We start from the raw sequence: 21,505 nt of genomic DNA on the forward strand, positions 1-21,505 counted from the left end.
GGGCTCGTAGTGAGGAGGAAGATGAAGGTCTTCCTTGCCCAGTGTCCGAGTCAGGCCAGGACTGAAAGCTCCAGAATGCAGAACCAGGCATGTTAAGCTGTCAAGGCTGCAATTAAGGACTGGTGCCATCATCCATCACAGGAAATTGCATCTAATCGCTTGGCTCTGAGGAACAACAGGGGAGAGTGCTTGGGAAAGTGGCATAAAGAGCTGGAATCGGGAGCTAGCAGTTTGCTGGGAGCAACGTCGTGGAATTGCTAGAGCCAGATCTCTGTTGGTGAACTTGTTGGGGTTCAGCCTGTGTGTGAACCTGAACCTGATTCTCTGATTGTATTTCCAGATGTTGATTCTGAGGGCAATGTAGAAGATGACGGTTTGTGTAGTGAAACTCCTGCAGCCTTAACTCCTGCAGCCTTGGAAAGTGAAAGTCCAAATTCCCGTGAGAATGTTTGAGCCAAGCGGTGAACTTTCATTCCCATTTCCTCCCAGTCGTAGCTCTCCAGAGAATCTGACACCTGGCCTCTCTAATGAGGATAGGAGAGGGCAGATTTGGCAGAGCAAGGGAGAATCTCAAAGTTTACGAAGGTCAGCTAGACTGAGAGAAATGCAAACAAAGCCTGCAGGCGCCACCAAAAATATGCGAAGAAGTATTAATACCACCAAATATTGTAAGGTAGTTCCTAAAATGCTAAATTAAGCTGCCACCAATATGTATAGAGACGCTGGTATTAAAGTCTCTGTTTGTCCCTATTTGCGTTGTGAGGTGATTTTGGTAGAGTGGACTGCACCGAACGTAAAATCAATGGAGATGAGGCAGATTTAAAATAACAAAGAGAACAAGTTTATTGTTAAACAAAGCTTATTGTTGCAATATAAAGATGTTGAGCTTGGCATATGCTTGATGGTTACAATATGGCTTGGTTGAGATACATTCAGGCTATTGATGTTACAACTTATAAACTCTTTCTTTTAGTGAAGCGCTTTATTATTTCAGTGTTCCCTGTTGTGAATATTCTCACTGTTTGTCCTATACTGGATCAAACCACTGATCTCCAGTCTTCCACTACTGGCGATCCTAAAACCCCTCTGTTAGCTCTTTTAACTCAAGCAACCTAACAGAGTTTTTCCCTTCAGCTCCCTTGCTGAAGAAATATTCACGAACACACTAAAAACTAACTGAGTCTACACTGCTTCACTTCTCAGAGTCCCTTCCTGACTCTGCTACTCTCCCAGAGTCCTATCTGACTCTGCTATTCTCCCAGAGTCCTATCTGACTCTGCTCCTCTTCTCAGGGTCTCTTCCTCCTGACTGAGCTACCCTCTCAGAGTCCCTAACTGACTCTGCTCCTCTTCTCAGGGTCTCTTCCTCCTGACTGAAACTTAACTGTCACTTTCAAACCTTTTTCTCTTTAAGCTCCGCCCACCTCCTCTTCAGCCTTGTCTCCATGGCAACCTATCCCTCACAGCTAGGCCATAGGCAACCAATGTAAAACACAAATACAGATATAAACACATTATAATAAACACTTTATAATAAACACTTCCGTACAGGGTCAATGCTGCTAACCTTCCCCTGTGACAGCCTACCCCAGCGGTCACTCACCCCTGGCCTGCTCTGCAGCCGCGATGGCCTGGATCAGCAGCCGGGCATTCGACTCGGTGTACTCCACGAAGACAAGGAGCAGCTTCAGGGCAGTCTTGACCACCAGGCGGTACTAGGAGGAGAGAAGAAGGGCGCTGTCATCAGACCCTCTAGGGGGGGTCCCCCCTTGACTCAGACTCCTCCCTTGGAGGCGGAGCTTGGGACAAAGTCCCGCCCACCACAAGTCCCGCCCTCTTCCTGGGGTTGTGCACCAAGCCAACGAAGGCCCACCTTGTCCAAAAAGGGACCAACCCAATAGGAAAAAGCCACCATCCTATTGGACCTCAAGGCAAGAAAGAGGACTCACCATGCTTCCACAGAGCGTGTAGAGCCATTGCACCGTGGCGTTGTGGCCGATCACTCCCATCATCCCGTCCACAAACAGCATGATCTGGCTGAGCGCTGGAAGGAGAGCGGTCCTGTGAGGGGGAGGGAGGGGGCACCCCACTTTTGCAGGAAACCCCCTGAAACAACACCCTTCTCCTCCTCCTGACTGTGTGTCTTCGGAAGGGTTTCCCCCTCCCCTGGATTGCTGGCTTTGGGGAAGCAGCATGACTCGATCCTCTTGGCATTGCAAAGGCAAAGCGGGGAGACCCTTCCCCCTCCCCCTCAAACCTCTTTGTGGGTTTAACTGGGGCAACCCCTCAATAAGAGACCCCTACCCCCCCCCCCCAGATGCAGGCGTCTCACCTCGGAGGATGTAGTTCTGGTAATTCTGGTCGGCCTCAGCTCCCACCGTGATGAGGCAGGTCAGCCCCCCCAGACTCACAAACTCCGGCACCAGGTCCTTGTCCTCCTGCGGCAGAAGGTCAGGGTCGGGGTCAGGGGACAGGGTCAGGTTTAGGGCTGGGGTCATGGCCATGGTCAGGTTCAGCGTGGGGATCCGGGTCAGGTGTCAGGTTCAGGGATCATGGCCACACTCAGGATGAGGGTCTCCGTATAGCGATCTCTGTTCAGGGCCAGGGGTCATGGCCATGGCCAGGTTTAGCGTGAGGTAAATAAACATAATAATCATCATCATAGGGTCAGGATTAGGATCAGGGTCGGGTTCAAGGATCAGGTTCAGGGGTCACGGCCAAGTTTAGCCATGGAAAGAAAAAGCAGGATATAAATAAACATAATAACAATCATAATGATAGGGTCAGGGTTGGGATCAGAGGTCAGGCTTAGGGTCAAGATCAGGGTTGGGGTCACAGGTCAGGGATCATGGCTATGGTCAGCTTTAGGGTCAGAATCATGGTCAGGGATCATGGCCATGGTGGGGGGTCAGGTTCAGTATCAGGGCCAGGGGTCAGGAATAATGACCATGGTTAGGGGTCAGGTTGAGGGATCATGTCCAGGGGTCACGAGTTAGAGTCAGGGGACAGGATCAAGTTTAGGATCAGGGGTCAGGTTTGGGGCTGGGGTCATGGCCATGGTCAGGTTCAGTGTTGGGATCAGGGTCGGGTTCAGGGATCATGGCCATACTCAGGATGAGGGCCTCCGTATAGCGATTTCTGTTTCGGGTCCCCATTCAGGGCCAGGGGTCATGGCCATGGCCAGGTTTAGCGGGATGTAAATAAACATAATAATCATCATAATAGGGTCAGGATTAGGATCAAGGTTGGGTTCAAGGATCAGGTTCAGGGGTCACAGCCAAGTCTAGCCACTTTGAGTCTTCATATGGAGAGAAAAAGCCGGATATAAATAAACATAATCTTAATCATAATGATAGGGTCAGGGTTGGGATCAGAGGTCAGGTTTAGGGTCAGGATCAGGGTTGGGGTCACAGGTCAAGAATCATGTCTATTGTCAGGATCATGGTCAGGGATTGTGGCCATGGTTTGTGGTCACAGGTCAGGAATCATGTCTATGGTCAGGATCATGGTCAGGGATCAAGGCCATGGTTGGGGGTCAGGTTCAGTATCAGGGCCAGGGATCAGGAATAATGACCATGGTTAGGGGTCAGGTTGAGGGATCCTGTCCAGGGGTCATAGGTTAGGGTCACTTCACTTTTGGGGAGGGTCTCACTCCTTCCCTTGCCCTACAGTGGCACCGGCACCAAGGAGGATGTGCTGGCCTCTTGACCAGTTGGTCGGCCATTGAGAGCCACTGGGCGCAGATGACCAGCACTGCCTGTCTCCCCGATGGCCGCAGCAAGACCAGAATCCCACAAGGGAAGGGAAGGGGGACAGGGCAGTTGCAGCCCCTCTTCTAAGGTCTCAGAGGTCGAAAGGGCCCAATGGGGAACAAGTGGGGGTCTGCATTGGGTCTGCCCAGGTGGCTCTTGTTTCAGAGGCCTACTCACCTGGAAGAGCTGCTTCAAGGAGAAGAGGGAGCGCCTCAGCTCCGGCCCTTTGGCCGTGTAGAGCTTGTCTGAAAGAGAAAAGGGGGGCAGGAAGAGGGGGGGTCACCAAGGGGGGGGGGGGCTGGGGGCTTCACCCGCCATGCAAAAAGCCACACAAATGCTATTTAAACAAACTAAGAACACATTAAGGGTAAAAATAGAGTTGAGCAAAAACAACAACAACAACAACAACAACAACAACAACAACATGGTCAGCAGACATACACAAGAAATCCTAGGGACCCCCCCCCCCCCACTTTGAAGATGTAGCAATGGAAATCTGTAAGGGAACTTCCTCTTTTACGTTTCCTTGCCCTGAGCTCACTGTGTAGTCTCCGCCATTGTCTCTTCTGCCTTTTCCTCCTTACAGTGAGGACACATTTTGCCTCTTTCTGGGCAAAAAGTAGCTGCATGGACCTTTTTACCCTTTTTTAGAAGATGAGACTGAGTAAGCTAGTGAGCAATAAGACCTTTTCTATCTAGGATTTATTATTATTATTGCTCTGTTACTGTCATTTTAATTATATTTATGAGAAGAGGGTCTTCTCGCACATCCCAGTTCTGCCATGAACCCCCCCCCCCCCCAACCAAACTTCGCTGGTTCGTTTCCAAGCTGCAGCCTGTTTCCGGCCCGCCTTCCTGTTTCCTGCATCGCGGCATAAATATCTCCAAAGGGTTGTTTCCTGCACAGAGAAGCACTCCGAACAACAAACAAACACGCACACGGCTTGATCCTGGAGCGGGATCATGGGATCCCAACCCTCAGACCACGTGACAGGGGAGGGATCCTGCCCCCATTCTTCACACGTGCAATTTCATACTGATGTGGCATTTCAGGGTTGTGCAATGGTGATTACAACAGGCCTGGGCCAACTTGGGCCCTCCAGGTGTTTTGGACTCCAACTCCCACCATTCCTAACAGCCTACCGGCTGTTAGGAATGGTGGGAGTTGGAGTCCAAAACACCTGGAGGGCCCAAGTTGGCCCAGGCCTGCATGTGTTGCTTTTGTAATTTATTTATTTATTTCTCGTGTCATATTACATTTCTAACAGAACAAAGCAAACAAACAGAGAAAATACAAAATGTGTGAGTTTGGTAGTTGATTGAATGTCCTTTGACCAGTCTCTGGACCCTTGGAGTGCCTCTGGTGTTGCTGCAAGGAGGTCCTCCCTTGTGCATCATGTGGCAGGGCTCAGGTTGCATTGCAGCAGGTGGTCAGTGGTTGGCTCTTCTCCACACTCGCATGCCGTGGATTCCACTTTGTGGCCCCATTTCTTGAGGTTGGCTCTGCATCTCGTGGTGCCAGAGTGCAGTCTGTTCAGCGCCTTCCAAGTCGCCCAGTCCTCTGTGTGCCCAGGGGGGAGTCTCTCATTGGGTATCAGTTCTAGGTTTGAGCCTGCCACTTTTGGACTCTCACTTGCTGAGATGTTCCAGCGAGTGTCTCTGTAGATCTTATGAAACTATTTCTTGATTTAAGTCGTTGACGTGCTGGCTGATACCCAAACAGGGGATGAGCTGGAGATGTCTCTGCCTTGGTCCTTTCACTATTGGCTGCCACTTCCCGGCAGATGTCAGGTGGTGCAATACCGGCTAAGCAGTGTAATTTCTCCAGTGGTGTAGGGCGCAGACACCCCGTGATAATGTGGCATGTCCCATTAAGAGCCACATCCACTGTTTGAGCGTGGTGAGATGTGTTCCACACTGGGCATGCGTACTCAGCAGCAGAGTAGCACAGCGCAAGGGCAGATGTCTTCACTGTGTCTGGTTGTGATCCCCAGGTTGTGCCAGGCAGCTTTCGTATGATGATGTTTCTAGCACCCACTTTTTGCTTGATGTTCAGGCAGTGCTTCTTGTAGGTAAGAGCACGGTCTAGAGTGACTCCCAGGGATTTGGGTGCGCTGCAATGCTCCAGTGGGATTCCTTCCTTCCCAGGTAATAATCCTCAGAGCTTGGGATGCTTCTCTGTTCTTGAGGTGAAAGGCACATGTCTGTGTTTTAGATGGATTAGGGATCAGCTGGTTTTCCCTGTAATAGGCAGTAAGAGCACCTAGAGCTTCGGAGAGCTTCTGTTCTACCATCTCAAAGCTCTCTGCTTGAGCGGTGATGGCACGATCATCAGCATAGATGAAGCTTTCTGTCCCTTCTGGCAGTGGCTGGTCATTTGTGTAGATGTTGAACATGGATGGAGCAAGCATACTTTTTGTAATGTGTGCAGATCTATAATGTGGTTGGGAGTGGCCTTTAATTTCAATGCAGAACAACAAGAATGAAGTTGTTGTGTTCTGGAAGAGGGATCGGCCCCGGGGACGGGAGGAGCGCAGCCTTCTTGGCTTGGCCTTCCTCCGCTGCCCGCTTCTCCAACGTGTCCTATTTTTAAGCAGCAGCCGGACATTCCCAGCCATGCCATCCCAAGGCTTAAATTAACCCCCTGCCCTCAAAACATGTCGCAGCTCCTTTCTCATCCCCGTCCTTCCTGGTTGTTGTTTTCCAAGAGCAGAGTCCTGAAATGACCCTGGAACTCAAGGGGCAGCAGGGAGGGGATTGTGCCCCCGACCCAAAAGATTCCCCTGAACCAAAGGGAATATTTTGGGTTGGGGGCATTTTGGAAGGCAAGGTTTTGACAACCAGGTTTTTGCTGGCACTGCTAGTGGTGAGAATGCAGACGGGCTCATCAACTATTCTGATTCCACAGGATCTTAGTGGGAAAGGTGCACATGTGTGTTGGGACAACATGGACCTGCATGTAAAATAATGCATGGGGGAAAATTTATTCAACTATGTGGACCGAAACAAAAATTAAAACTAGTCAAATACTACTAAAAGGCCTGCTCCCCTTCTGCCCCACTCCCAGAATGGGTCACTGCACGTGCTTTCCCGGTAACCTTCTTAGACAGGAAGGTTGCCTTTGCACAGACTGGCAGAGCAAAGGGATTTCTGCAATGCAGTAGAGGGGTTCTTACAATGCAATTGAGGGGTTCCTACAATGCAGTGGAGGGGTTCTTGCAATGCAGTGGAAGGATTCCCGTGATGCAGTGGAGAAGTTCTTGCAATGCAGTGGAGGGGTTCCCGTGATGCAATGGAGGGATTCCCACAATGCAATGGAGGGGTTCCTATAATGCAGTGGAGGGGGTTCCGCAATGCAGTGGAGGAGTTCTGGCAGTGGAAGGGTTCCCGCAATGCAGCGGAGGGGTTCCTATAATGCAGTGGAGGGGTTTCCGCAATGCAGCGGAGGGATTCTTGCAATGCAGTGGAGAGATTCCTGCAATGCAGCGGAGGGGTTCTTGCAATGCAATGGAGGGGTTCCTATAATGTAGTGGAGGGGTTTCCGCAATGAAGTGGAGGAGTTCTTGCAGTTGAGGGGTTCCCGCAATGCAGTGGAGGAGTCCCTGCAATGCAGTGGAGGGATTCCTGCAATGCAATGGAGGGGTTCCCATAATGCAGCGAAGGGGTTCCTGCAATGCAGTGAAGGAATTTTTGTAATGCAGTGGAGGGATTCCTGCAATGCAATGGAGGGGTTCCTATAATGCAGCGAAGGGGTTCCTGCAATGCAGTGAAGGAATTTTTGTAATGCAGTGGAGGGATTCCTGCAATGCAATGGAGGGGTTCCTATAATGCAGCGAAGGGGTTCCTGCAATGCAGTGAAGGAATTTTTGTAATGCAGTGGAGGGATTCCTGCAATGCAATGGAGGGGTTCCCATAATGCAGCGAAGGGGTTCCTGCAATGCAGTGAAGGAATTTTTGTAATGCAGTGGAGGGATTCCTGCAATGCAATGGAGGGGTTCCTATAATGCAGTGGAAGGGTTCTCGCGATGCAGTGGAGGGGTTCCCGCAATGCAATGAAGGGGTTCCCGCAATGCAGTAGAGGGGTTCCCACAATGCAAAGGAGGGATTCTTGCAATGCAGGTAGAGCCTCTTCCTCTCCCTGCCCCCCTCCCCACAGCAAACAGCCCCCCCTGCTTCTTGACCTCATTGCAGGATTCAAGGTGTTGGTGCTCTGGACTAGAATCTGTCAGAGCCTTGCGATGCTCCTCCGGTTGCATCAACCCGTTCTCTGCACTCATGAATTCTGACCCTGGCAGGCGTTTCCGTTTCCCTCTAAGGCTTGGGAATAATACAGCTTCAGGGAATACCGGCACTCCGGTGCAGACTTTTCCAAAAAGGGGGGTGATTATTGTGTACATTTGCAAAGCCTCTGTCTGCAAGGCTTGGAAAAGAGAACTTGACCTTTGGGCAGGTCTTGTTTTTCAGTTGTGCTGACCATGACCAATTCTTTTGGAAGCCTCTCTCTCAGCTTGGGTGGACCCCCATAGGGACTTTCCCATTAGAGTTGGGCTGAAAGGGAAGGGTCTGTCTGTGGCCCCCTTCCCCTCTCTGCAAGGGAGCGCAAGGCGGTCATTTGGGCACATCAAGGCAGGCGGGCAGGCGGGCAGTGGCTCCCCGGACGGACGCACCCAAGTGCCTCCTCTTCCCGCAGAGCCAGAACAATTGCCCTCTTCATCCAGGGAAAGCCAGCGCTGGGAGGCTTGCAAGGAAATGTGGGCCAGGCAAAGGTTGCGTAACAAGCATTTTTGTCTCAAGGAGGGGCCAGGGGGGGGGGGGGAATCACACTCTTTAGACGGAATTATTTTTAATGTTTGCCTATTTGTGTACATTAAATTGTATGCTGATGCTTTTATGTTAAGCGCTTTGAGCCTCCTTCGGGAGAAATAAGCAGGGTATAAATAATAATAATAATAATAATAATAATAATAATAATAATAATAGATAGATAGATAGATAGATAGCTGCTTTGAGCCTCCTTTGGGAGAGATAAAGTGGGGTAATAATAATAATAACAACAACAACAACAACAACAACAACAACATCAGCAACTCTGCAAGGAAGCAGATGAAACAATGGATCCCATCCTCAGCTGCTGCAAGGATATTGTGCAGACAGACTACAAGCAGAGGCACAACACCGTTGCTCAGATTATCCATTAGGACTTGTGCCACAAACAGCAGGATTGCAGAGAAACAACTGGAAAAGCTGACACGATATGAGGATTTCAAGATTGAACTGCAAAGAATGTGGCACAAGCCAGTCAAGGGGGACCCAGTGGTGATCGGCACACTGGGTGCAGTGCCTAAAGACCTTGGCCTTCACTTAAACACAATCAGCGCTGACAAAATTACTATCTGCCAGCTGCAGAAGGCCACTTACTGGGATCTGCACGGATTATTTGCCGATACATCACACAGTCCTAGGCACTTGGGAAGTGTCCGACGTGTGATCCAATTCAACAGCCAGCAGAGTGTCCGCTGTGGACTCATTTTGTGGTGTTTCAAATAATAACGTGAGCCCAATGGCAACCTTCTGTGCCTCCTCCTGAAAGTTCAGTGTCTGCACAGCATTATGAATGGACCGGAGAAGCCCCCAGATGCCTGGAAGGAAGCCATGCGCCCCTTTGCACTCCTTCGCCCTTGCCCAACTGCACACTGCCAAGTGCATAGGGCTCTCTTCTATTTAGTATTTATTTTATTTATTTAGAGCTTTTATAACCCGGTCTTCTCGACCTCCGAGGAGGGACTCAGACCGGCTAACAACAGAGAATCAACATACAAATAAACTAAAGCATAATAACGTCATAGTACATTAATACATTAAAACACATTAAAATACAGATCAAGAATAACATAAAGCCAATTGGGTTGTTGTAGGTTTTTCCGGGCTATATGGCCATGTTCTGGAGGCAATTTTTCTCCTGACGTTTTGCCTGCATCTATGGCAAGCATCCTCAGAGGTAGTGAGGTCTGTTGGAAGTAGGAAAAATGGGTTTATATATCTGTGGAATGAGGAGCAGGGTGGGACAAAGAACTCTTGTCTGTTGGGGCTGGCTGTGAATGTTTCAGCTGATCACCTTGATTAGCATTCAATGGCTTGGAAGTGCCTTGGGTTCATTCCCACCTAGCTCCAGCAGACAAGAGTCCTTTGTCCCACCCTGGTCATTCCATGGATATATAAACCCATTTTCCTAGTTCCAACAGATCTCGCTACCTCTGAGGATGCTTGCCATAGATGCAGGCGAAACGTCACCTACAACCCAGTGATCCCGGCCATGAAAGCCTTCGACAAGACATCAAGGTAAATCACAAATTCACCACCATCCACCTTGTGGTCAACAGAGCCAAGATTTTACCATCTTTCTGAAAGTCAGGACAGAGGGGACAATCGGGAGAGATCAATCGGGAGAGAGTTCCACAGCCGAGTGGCCACCACCAAGGTGGTCCTGTCTCTCGTCCCCACCAGACGCGATTGCAAAAGTGGTGGGGAGCAGGGCCCCTCCAGAAGATCTTAACAACCTTGATGGTTCGTAGGGGAGAATCTGTTCGGACAAGTAAACTGGGCTGGAGTTGTTTAGGGCTTTATAGGTCAACACCAGCACTTTGAATTGTGCTCAGAAGCCGATTGGCAGCCAGTGGAGCTGGCGCAACAGAGGAGTAGTACGCTCCCTGTACCCCACTCCTGTTAGTAATCTGGCTGCCAATCTTCTACCTCTGGGCCACAACCTGGGCGCAGAAGCAGCAGCAGCACCTGGTCTGCCTTGTCGTCCTCTTGCAAGAGTCTTGCAAAAGCATCTGCCCTCAGGGCTCCGGAAATGCCGTCAAGGCAGACAAGGCTGGGGAGGCCCAGCACTGAGTCAGAAGGAAGCCGGGAGTGAGGCAACCACAGGAGCAGCAGAAGCCCTTGCCAGTTCACGGAGGAACCAGCCAAAAAGGCACAGAGGGAGGGAGGGAGGGAGGGAGGAAGGAAGGAAGGAAGGAAGGAAGGAAGGAAGGAAGGAAGGAAGGAGGTGGCTGGCAGGCCATGCCCCTTCCCCCAGCTGAGGAGCAAAGGGAGCTCTCCTGCAGGGATAGGGGTAAATAAATAAATACCATATTTATTTACTTGAGCCTAATGCACCATCAAATCTAATGCGCACCTCAATTTTCCAAAGCCTGAAACCAAATAAGCCTCACAAGCGCGTCTGGTGGGGACGAGGGACAGGGCCTTCTCGGTGGTGGCCCCTCGGCGCTGGAACTCCCTTCCACTGGAGATCAGAACTGCCCCTTCTATCTTGACGTTCAGAAGACAGGTGAAAACTTGGCTCTGGAAATTGGCATTCGACGAATGAGCCACGATCCCGTGATATGGGTGGATGATGACGAATCAATGATTTTTTTTTATGATGACTGACCGTTGTAATTTATATGACTGTATTTTGCTATTTTAACGTCTTAATGTTTTAGTGTGATTTAGAATTTGATGTTTTTAATGCCTGTCTGTAATATTGATGTTGGAAACCAGCCTGAGTCCCTCGAACGGAGGTGAGAAGACCGGGAAACAAAACTGCTAAATAAATAAATAATAAATAAAGTGTTGTGCATCACGGTGAGAAGTGTCCTCTCTCTTTGTCACTTGACCATGACAGTTGCCTCCTGCCTGCTGGGAACTCCTCTAAAAACAAAGGTGTTTGAACACCAAAACTTCCAGCAATGGAAAGGAAGTGCGCCTATGTTGCAGAACGAATCCACTTTAACTGCCCGTGGTATGGAATCATGGGGAATGTAGTTTTCCAATGTTTTGAGCCTCCTCTGCTATCTCTGTTTAGGGCCATGATGGCGAACCTAGGACACGCGTGTCAGCACTGACACGCATAGCCATTTTCAATGACACACAGCCACATGCGGCTGCATACAGAGAAGTATAGGGCTGCGTCGGGATTTGTGTATAGCGCCAAATCCCAAAGGGCTCCCCCCCACCCACCCCACCCCCCACCCCCCCCCACCCCCGGCCATGGGTTGCTTGCTTGCTCGCTCCTCCAAGCGGTCTTTTTTTCTTCTCGAAGTGGCACCCCACCTGAATTATGCTCATTTTTTAGCGAATTTTGACACACCAAGCTCAAAAGGTTTCCCGTCACTGGTTTAGGGTCTCCATTCAGGGCCAGGGGTCATGGCCATGGCCAGGTTTAGCGGGATGTAAATAAACATAATAACAATCATAATAGGGTCAGGGTCTGGACTGGGTCAGGTTTAGGGTTAGGATCAGGGTTGGGTTTAAGGATCAGGTTCAGGGGTCATGGCCATGGCCAGGTTTAGCCACTTTAAGTCTCCATACGGAGAGGAAAAGCAGACATAATAACAATCATAATGATAGGGTCAGGGTTGGGATCACAGGTCAGGGATCACAGTTTTCCAAGGCCTTGAGCCTCCTCTGCTAGAGGCTGAAGCCTCACCAAACTACAAATCCCAGCATTGCATAGCACAGAGACATTGCTATTAAAGGAGAGATGATGTCCCTTCAAAGAGGAGCTCCTGAAGCAGCTTCCTCTTTGGCTTTGGCTCCGCAGTACGATGACCACGCAATGTGAATGCAATGCACACCCTAATTTTGGTGAGGTCATTTACCCTCAAAATGGGAGCATGAGATTTGAGTAAATAGGGTCGGTGTTGGAAGTTAGGCTTTGCTGTGAAGTATGACAAACACTATGCCTTTGCTCAGCATCCCTGAGCTGCAATTTCCACTTGTGAGAGGGAGCTGTTCTCTCCTGTATCGTGGACAAAAGCAAGGGAGGAAGGGCAGCGCAAGAACCACGTGGGAATACGCTTCAGCGTCTCTGGAAAGGCATCCGTATTGGCTTTGCAAGCGCGAGCCCTTGCTTCCTTCTTTCTTTCCACATCTCACCTCTGTCCCAGTGCAAAGCCCAAGGTGGCTGACCACAACGCATCTTACACAAGCCAACGGCTACCAGGCATGAGACAAGCCAATTCATGAAAGCAAGACAGGAGAGCAGCCGGGCCCCGGCGGAGAAGCCACTGGCCACAACCACAAGGAGTGGCTCATCGACCAAGGCCACAAACCTGACTCTCCAGGGCCAGAGGTCAAGCAAGCAAGGCAGTGGACAATTAAATGCAGCACAATGAATTGGACTGGACTTGATCAGGACTCACCCAGGATGGCTTGGACGCGGACGGAGAGCTGTGTTCGCAGGAGCAGGATGGGCCGCCGGCCTTTGCTGCAACGAGAGGAGCGCATCAGCGCATCAGCACATCCTCCACCACCTTCCCTGGAAGCCCCGTCCCATCCCCCCCAGGAAGCCCAGGAGACCCCCAACACATCTCTGTGCACAAGGATCAAAGGCCTGGAGACCATGAAGGATCCCAATGAAGAGGAGCGGCTGAAAGAGCTGGGTTGGTTTAGCCTCCAAAGAGAAGACATAGTGAGAGCCATGTGCAAAAGGATGTCGAAATGGAGAGGGAGAAGGCTTCCTTTCTGCTGCCCTGGAGACTAGGACTCAATGGAGCCATGGGTTCAAGTGACAAGGAAGGAGATCCCACCTGAACATCAGGAAGAATGTATGGATTGTAAGAAGGGCTGATCAACTGGGGAACTCACTGCCTGCATGATGGCAGAAGGGGGTTGGACGGGATAACTCGTGCAGTCTCTTCTAACTTTAGGATTCTATCATCATCATTATCATCATTATTATCAAACAGGGGCTGGATAGCCATCTGTCAGGAGGGCTTTGATTGTGTTTTGTCATAATAATAATAATAATAATAATAATAATAATAATAACGATAATAATAATAATAATATTTATTTATACCGCACCACCATCTCCCCAATGGGGACTCGGAGTGGCTTACATGGGGCCAAGCCTGGACAACATATTATATCAAAATAAAACATAAGGAACAAGCAACATCATCAAAATTACATAATAAAAAGAAAGAAAGAAGGGGATTGGATTGGATGACCTTTGGGGTTCCTTTCCAGCTCTATGATTATATAATGACAAGTATGATTAAGCAGAGGCTGGCTGGCCATCTGCCAGGGGTGCTTTGATGGTGCTTTCCCTGCCTGGCAGAAAGAAAGAGGTCAGACTGGATGACCTTTGGGGGACTCTTAAGATTTTATGACTTCTTTTCCCTTCCTCCTTCCAATGAGGAGATGCCTCTCACTTCCTGTTGTCTCAGACCCTTTTGTAACTAGGAGTCATTTGTAAGTCAGGAGTTTGTCACTCGGGGACGGCCTGTCTTATCAACCGTGTTTTGGGTTCTCCATTTCCCTCCTCACCTGATGTCCTCGAAGAACCCCTCCAGCTCGTCCTTCTGCTCCAGGAGGGATTGCTCCAGGTCCAGATAGTGGCCGGAGGGCAGGACTTGCAAGGCGCAATCCTCCAGCTGCAAAACACGAGAAGAAGAGCAAAGCGCCCGTCACTACGCAGTGAGACTAAGGGATTTTGACCCCAAGAGTTATCGATGGAAAACATATCAGATGTAAACACACAACGAGAGGCAGCAGCATCATGACAACATGATAAAAACAGGAACCTACCAACAATCGGAATGAAAATTGTTGAACCTTCTTTGCAGATATTGATAATAAATAATTTAAGAAAAGTTTTAGTGTATTTATTTATTTATTTATTTATTTATTTGCTTTATTTCTATACCGCGTTTCTCAACCTAATTAGGCGACTCAATGCGGTTTACACAATGTAAATTAACACAACAATAACAATTAAAACACATCATACACAGTAGCAAATACACAACAATCATACATAATGCCTCGATCACAAACAAGATCCAGTCTCATAATCCTTGTGCCATTCCTATGTTCAGTTTACCGTCATCCTATGTTCAATTGCGCTGATAACCAAACGCTTGCTCAAAGAGCCAGGTTTTAAGCTTCTTCCGAAACGCCAACAGCGAAGGGGCCTGTCTGATGTCAATGGGTAGGGCATTCCATAGCCGAGGGGCCACCACCGACAAGGCCCTGTCTCTCGTTCCCGCCAACCGTGCCTGTGACGCAGGCGGAACCGAGAGCAGGAACTCCCCGGACGATCTTAATGTCCGCGTAGTGTAAATAATCTGCTGTGTAAATAATATAATAATAAAATGTAGTGTAAATAATCTGCTGTGAAAAATTCATTTCCATTGAAGAAGAACTGGAAACGGATCTATGACAGGGTTGTTGTAGGTTTTTCCCGGCTATATGTCCATGTTCTAGAGGCATACTCTCCTGACATTTCGCCTGCATCTATGGCAAGCATCCTCAGAGGTAGTGAGGTCTCTTGGAACTAGGAAAAGGGGTTGATATCTCTGTGGAATAATGACCAGGGTGGGACAAAGGACTCTTGTCTGTTGGAGCTAGGGGGGAATGTTTCAACTGACCACCTTGATTAGCATTTGATGGCCTGGCAGTTGTTTGGTGTGGCTTGTTAGTGCCTGGGGCAATCTTTTGTTGAGACGGGATTAGCTGTCCCTGATTGTTTCCTCTCTGTTGTTTTGCTGTTGTAATTTTAGAGTGTTTTTTTTTCTTCAAAATACTGATAGCCAAATTTTGTTCATTTTCATGGTTTCCTCCTTTCTGGATCTATGACGCCAGGGAGACAAAGGTAGAAGAGAGTGCTGGGCTTTAGCACAGCTGGCTAATCACCAGATGCCATAAATCTTACCAATTGAAAGGTTGGCAGTTCGAAGCTGGGTTGAGGTGAGCACCCAACCTTCAGCCCAGCTCACTATCCACCTAAGCAGTTCGAAAACAGCTATGACCTGTGAGTAGAGACATTAGGCACCGCTTAAGCGGGGAGGTATTTTTACGGCACCATAAAAAGGAAATGTCAGAAATGCCAGTGATCCACAGATATATAAACCCATTTTCCTAGTTCCAGCAGACCTCACAACCTCTTGCCATAGATGCAGGTGAAACGTCAGGAGAGAATGCCTCTAGAACATGGCCCTATAGCCCAAAACAAACAAACAAACAAACACAGAGTTGCTAAACTGTGTGGGAATGTTCAAAAGTAAAAAAAATGAAAAAAATATAGAAAAAAATTAGAAAAAGTATTTTTAAAAGTATTTAAAACTATTTATAATGTAGAATGTACATTAATGGGAGTGCGAGGGAGTCACAAGATTAATACCAAAGAACAAGAACTGTTCAAAGTAATGATCTGAACAGAACAAGCTGCAATCGCCTGGGGAAACAGACCATAGAAAATGGGAATATCTCTATTTGTGATCAGGTCCAGCCTGAACTGATAGCATGTGCCATTTGGGAGGAGGCCCAGAGGGGTCATTCCATGCCAAGTGGTCTCAACCTTCCCATGTTCTCGAATTTTGTTCAAATTTTAGCTTTAGTGCCAGTTGGGTGTCAAACTAAGTTTCCCAGAATTTGAGGTCTCTCCACAGACCTCACTACCTCTGAGGATGCTTGCCATAGATGCAGGCGAAATGTCAGGAAAGAATGCCTCTAGAGCAGTGTTTCTCAACCTGGGGGTCGGGACCCCTGGGGGGGTCGCGAGAGACTGTCAGAGGGGTCACCAAAGACCATCAGAAACACAGTATTTTCTGTTGATAATGGATTCTGTGTGGGAAGTTTGGCCCAATTTTATTGTTGGTTAGGTTCAAGATGCTCTTTGATTCTAGGTGAACTATACATCCCAGCAACCATAACTCCCAGATGGTAAGGTCTATTTCACTCAAACTCATCCAGTGTTTACATTTGGGCATATTGAGCATTTGTGCCAAGTTAGGTCCAGATCCATCATTGTTTGAGTCCACAGTGCTCTCTGGATGTCGGTGAACTACAACTTCCAAACTCAAGGTAAATGCCCACCAAACCCTTCCAGTATTTTCTGTTGATCATGGAAGGTCTGTGTGCCAAGTTCAATTCCATCCTTGGTAGAGTTCAAAATGCTCCTAGATTGTAGGTGAACTATAAATCCCAGCAACTACAGCTCCCAAATGACAACATCAACCTCCCCCAACCCCACCAGTATTCAAATTTGGGTCCATCAGATATTTGTACCAAATTTGGTCCAGTGAATGAAAATACATCCTGCATATCAGATATTTGCATTACGGTTCGTAACAGTAGCAAAATTACAGTTCTGAAGTGGCAACAAAAATAATGTTATGGTTATGGTTAAAAACTGTGTTGTGGTTAAAAACTGTTAAGGCTAGGGGTCACCACAACATGAAAACTGTATTAAGGGGTCGGGGCATGAGGAAGGTTGAGAACCACTGCTCTAGAGCATGGCCATATAGCCCCCCCCCAAAAAAAAAACCCTACAACAACCCAGTATTAATATTGTTTTTTAAAAGAGAAGACCGAGTTAGGATACAAATTGGAAGTAACATCTCACTTCTCTCTATTGAACTTAGTGTTACAGGCGTCGTGCTTAGCGTTTCAATGTATTCCAGTTCAACCTTTCATCTTCTGTTTGTTGCAAAACATGGATACTTGTTACTCTCAAAAAGAAAACGTGATGGAAATAAAAGAGATAAAAAAGAGATAGAATAGAATACCTTTGTCAGTGCACTACCGCACAATGAAATTACATGCCTTTCCCATGTAAACAAAACAACACACCCACCTCTCCAGACCCCAACCACCACCGTACAGCCCCCAAAGCCACATCAGTATAGCCACAACTCTAAGATAAAAGCTATCCAGTCTGTTCGTCCTTGCCTTTGTCACCCTCTGCCATCTGCCCAGAGCTTTTTTGTTGAGTTCCAGGGCCAGAGAAGCAGAGGGCGGAAACAGAAGAACGGCCTGCCTCAGGGGAGCGTGCTTGCTCCATCCATGTTCAACATCGACACAAATGACCAGCCACGGCCAGAAGGGACAGAGAGCTTCATCTATGCTGATGATCGTGCCATCACCACCCAAGCAGGGAGCTTTGAGATGGTAGAACAGAAGCTCTCTGAAGCTCTAGGTGCTCTAACTCCTTATTACAGGGAAAACCAGCTGATCCCTAATCATATATCATATATATAATATCACACAGGACAACCACCTCACCTGCCTCATAGGAAACCTGCTGCAAAACAGGAGCTTTTCTGTTGAGTTCCAGGTCCAGAGAAGCAGATGGCGGAAACAGAAGAACGGCCTGCCTCAGGGGAGCGTGCTTGCTCCATCCATGTTCAACATCTACACAAATGACCAGCCACTGCCAGAAGGGACAGAGAGTTTCATCTATGCTGATGATCGTGCCATCACCACCCAAGCAGGGAGCTTTGAGATGGTAGAACAGAAGCTCTCCGAAGCTCTAGGTGCTCTAACTGCCTACTACAGCGAAAACCAGCTGATCCCTAATCATATATCATATATATAATATCACACAGGACGACCATCTCACCCGCCTCATAGGAAGCCTGCTACAAAACAGGAGTTTTTTGGTTGAGTTCCAGGGCCAGAGAAGCAGAGGGCAGAAACAGAAGAACGGCCTGCCTCAGGGGAGCGTGTTTGCTCCATCCATGTTCAACATATACACAAATGACCAGCCACTGCCAGAAGGGACAGAGAGCTTCATCTATGCTGATGATCGTGCCATCACCGCTCAAGCAGGGAGCTTTGAGATGGTTGAACAGAAGCTCTCCAAAGCTCTAGGTGCCCTTACTGCCTATTTCAGGGAAAACCAGCTGATCCCTAATCCATCTAAAACACAGACATGTGCCTTTCACCTCAAGAACAGAGAAGCATCCCGAGCTCTGAGGATTATGACCTGGGAAGGAATCCCACGGGAGCATTGCAGCGCACCCAAATACCTGGGAGTCACTTTGGACCATACTCTGACCTACAAGAAGCACTGCCTGAACATCAAGCAAAAAGTGGGCGCTAGAAACAATATCATACGAAAGCTGACTGGCACAACCTGGGGATCACAACCAGACACAGTGAAGACATCTGCCCTTGCGCTGTGCTACTCTGCTGCTGAGTATGCATGCCCAGTGTGGAACACATCTCACCACGCTAAAACAGTGGATGTGGCTCTTAATGAGACAGGCCGCATTATAATGGGGTGTCTGCGCCCTACACCACTGGAGAAATTACACTGTTTAGCCAGTATTGCACCACCTGACATCCACCGGGAAGTAGCAGCCAATAGTGAAAGGACCAAAGCAGAGACATCTCCAGCTCATCCCCTGTTTGGGTATCAGCCAGCACGTCAACGACTTAAATCTAGAAATAGTTTTCTAAGATCTACAGAGACACTCGCTGGAACACCTCAGCAAGCGAGAGTCCAAAAGTGGCAGGCTCAATCCATGGCTGATACCCAATGAGAGACTCCCCCCTGGGCACACAGAAGACGGGGCGACTTGGAAGGCGCTGAACAGACTGCGCTCTGGCACCACGAGATGCAGAGCCAACCTCAAGAAATGGGGCCACAAAGTGGAGTCCACGACATGCGAGTGTGGAGAGGAGCAAACCACTGACCACTTGCTTCAATGCAACCTGAGCCCTGCCATATGTAAAATGGAGGACCTTCTTGCGGCAACACCAGAAGCACTCCAAGTGGCCAGATACTGGTCAAAGGACATTTAATTAGCTACCAAGTTTGCAAATTTTGTGTGTGTTTTTTTTTTATGTGTTTGTTTGTTTTGTTCTGTTTAGAAATGTAATACAATGTTCTGGTTGCGGATGACACGATAAATAAAAAATCTGCCCAGTGGCAATAATTAGACATGGTAAGGAAGGCCTTGCTTCTCAGAGCTGGAGAAGGTGGGCAGGCAGCCAACCCAATGGCACTCCAGCAACCCCGGGTATATACACAAACACATAGAATAGAATAGCATAGCTTTCTTTGTCAACGTATAATTGCATAGCGAAATGACATGCCTTTCCCAGCACACACCACGAAACAACACATCCACCCCTCCACACCCCCAACCACCACTGCACAGCCCCTAATGCCACATCAATACCATGGAGTTCAATGGAGTTCTGTTAAAAGCTATCCTTCAGTCTCTTTGTCCTTGTCTTTGTTACCCTGTACTGTCTGCCCAGTGGCAATAATTAAACAAAATAATATTCCGGGCGAGATGGATCCCCAAAAATGCTCTGAGCTTTTTTAAGGTTGCAGGACCTATAAAGTCCTTCCAAAGAGGCGAAACCAATTATTCTCTCTTTAGAAGTGGTGACCCTTTGAGCACCTGCCTGCCTGCCACTCTGCAGCTACCACCAAACCATGCGGAGTTGTATTGGTTAGGACACTCTCTAGAACCCAGCAGGAGAAAGTCACCACCAGTTTTCCATTTGGTTGGTGGTTCCTTAGGAGTTTCAGGCAGCCCAGTCTCATAGAATCCTAGAGTGGGAAGAGACCTCCTGGGTCATCATCCAGTCCACCCCCATTCTGCCAAGAAGCAGGAATATTGCATTCAAAGCACCCCTGACAGATGGCCACCCAGCCTCTGCTTAAAAGCTTCCAAAGAAGGAGCCTCCACCACACTCCCTCCGGGGCAGAGAGTTCCACTGCTGAACGGCTCTCACAGTCAGGAAGTTATAGAATCCTAGAATCCTAGAGTGGGAAGCGACCTCGTGGGCCATCACCCAGTCCAACCCCATTCTGCCAAGAAGTAGGAATATTGCATTCAAAGCACCCCTGACAGAGGGCCATCCAGCCTCTGCTTAAAAGCTTCCAAAGAAGGAGCCTCCACCACACTCCCTCCGGGGCAGAGAGTTCCACTGCTGAACGGCTCTCACAGTCAGGAAGTTATAGAATCCTAGAATCCTAGAGTGGGAAGCGACCTCGTGGGCCATCACCCAGTCCAACCCCATTCTGCCAAGAAGCAGGAATATTGCATTCAAATCACCCCTGACAGATGGCCATCCAGCCTGTTTCAAAGCTTCCAAAGAAGGAGACTCCACCACACTCCAGAGAAGGCAGAGAGTTCCACTGCTGAACGGCTCTCACAGTCAGGAAGTTATAGAATCCTAGAATCCAAGAGTGGGAAGCGACCTCCTGGGCCATCACCCAGTCCAACCCCATTCTGCCAAGAAGCAGGAATATTGCATTCAAAGCACCCCTGACAGATGGCCATCCAGCCTCTGCTTAAAAGCTTCCAAAGAAGGAGCCTCCACCACACTCCCTCCGGGGCAGAGAGTTCCACTGCTGAACGGCTCTCCCAGTCAGGAAGTTCTTCCTCATTTTCAGATGGAATCTCCTCTCTTGTAGTTTGAAGCCCTTGTTCCATTGCGTCCTAGTCTCCAGGGAAGCAGAAAGGAAGCTTGCTCCCTCCTCCTCCTCCCTGTGGCTTCCTCTCACATATTTATACATGGCCATCATCATATCTCCCCTCATCCTTCTCTTCTTCAGGCTAAACATGCCCAGTTCTTTAAGCCACTCCTCATAGGGCTTGTTCTCCAGACCCTTGATCCTTTGAGTCGCCCTCCTCTGCCCAGCTTAGAGTCAATATCTCTCTCTTGAATTGTGGTGCCTAGAATTGGACACAATACTTCCAGTTGTCGTCCAACCAAAGCAGAATAGAGCATGGGGAGCATGACTTCCCTAGATCTAGACACAAGGCTCCTCTTGATGCAGGACAACATCCCATTGGCTTTTTTTTGCCACCACATCCCATTCCTGGCTCAAGTTTAACTTGTTGTCCACGAGGACTCCAAGTCTCTGCCGGGCCCTCTTTACCAACGCGGCTGCCAGGCCAGATCCTCCTTCTCAGGGACACCAGGAACTTGAAACTGGCCATCCACTCCATGTGGTCTCCA

At 48.7% G+C, this 21,505-nt stretch overlaps 1 protein-coding gene across 2 annotated transcripts in view; it reads right to left on the minus strand.

The window, feature by feature from the left end:
* Nucleotides 1–21,505, minus strand: part of FHOD1 (formin homology 2 domain containing 1) — a 54,495-nt gene that overhangs the window by 21,609 nt on the left and 11,381 nt on the right. For both annotated transcript variants that reach the window (XM_067470892.1, XM_067470893.1), the window contains exons 2-7: nucleotides 14,066–14,172; nucleotides 12,937–13,001; nucleotides 3,929–3,996; nucleotides 2,332–2,437; nucleotides 1,949–2,043; nucleotides 1,603–1,714 (exon numbers count right to left, since the gene is read on the minus strand). In XM_067470892.1, coding sequence (XP_067326993.1) covers nucleotides 1,603–1,714; nucleotides 1,949–2,043; nucleotides 2,332–2,437; nucleotides 3,929–3,996; nucleotides 12,937–13,001; nucleotides 14,066–14,172 — 553 coding nt within the window. The remainder of the gene's footprint in view (nucleotides 1–1,602; nucleotides 1,715–1,948; nucleotides 2,044–2,331; nucleotides 2,438–3,928; nucleotides 3,997–12,936; nucleotides 13,002–14,065; nucleotides 14,173–21,505) is intronic.

Source organism: Anolis sagrei, chromosome 8 (genome assembly GCF_037176765.1).
Source record: "Anolis sagrei isolate rAnoSag1 chromosome 8, rAnoSag1.mat, whole genome shotgun sequence".
NCBI classification, from domain to species: Eukaryota; Metazoa; Chordata; class Lepidosauria; order Squamata; family Dactyloidae; genus Anolis; species Anolis sagrei.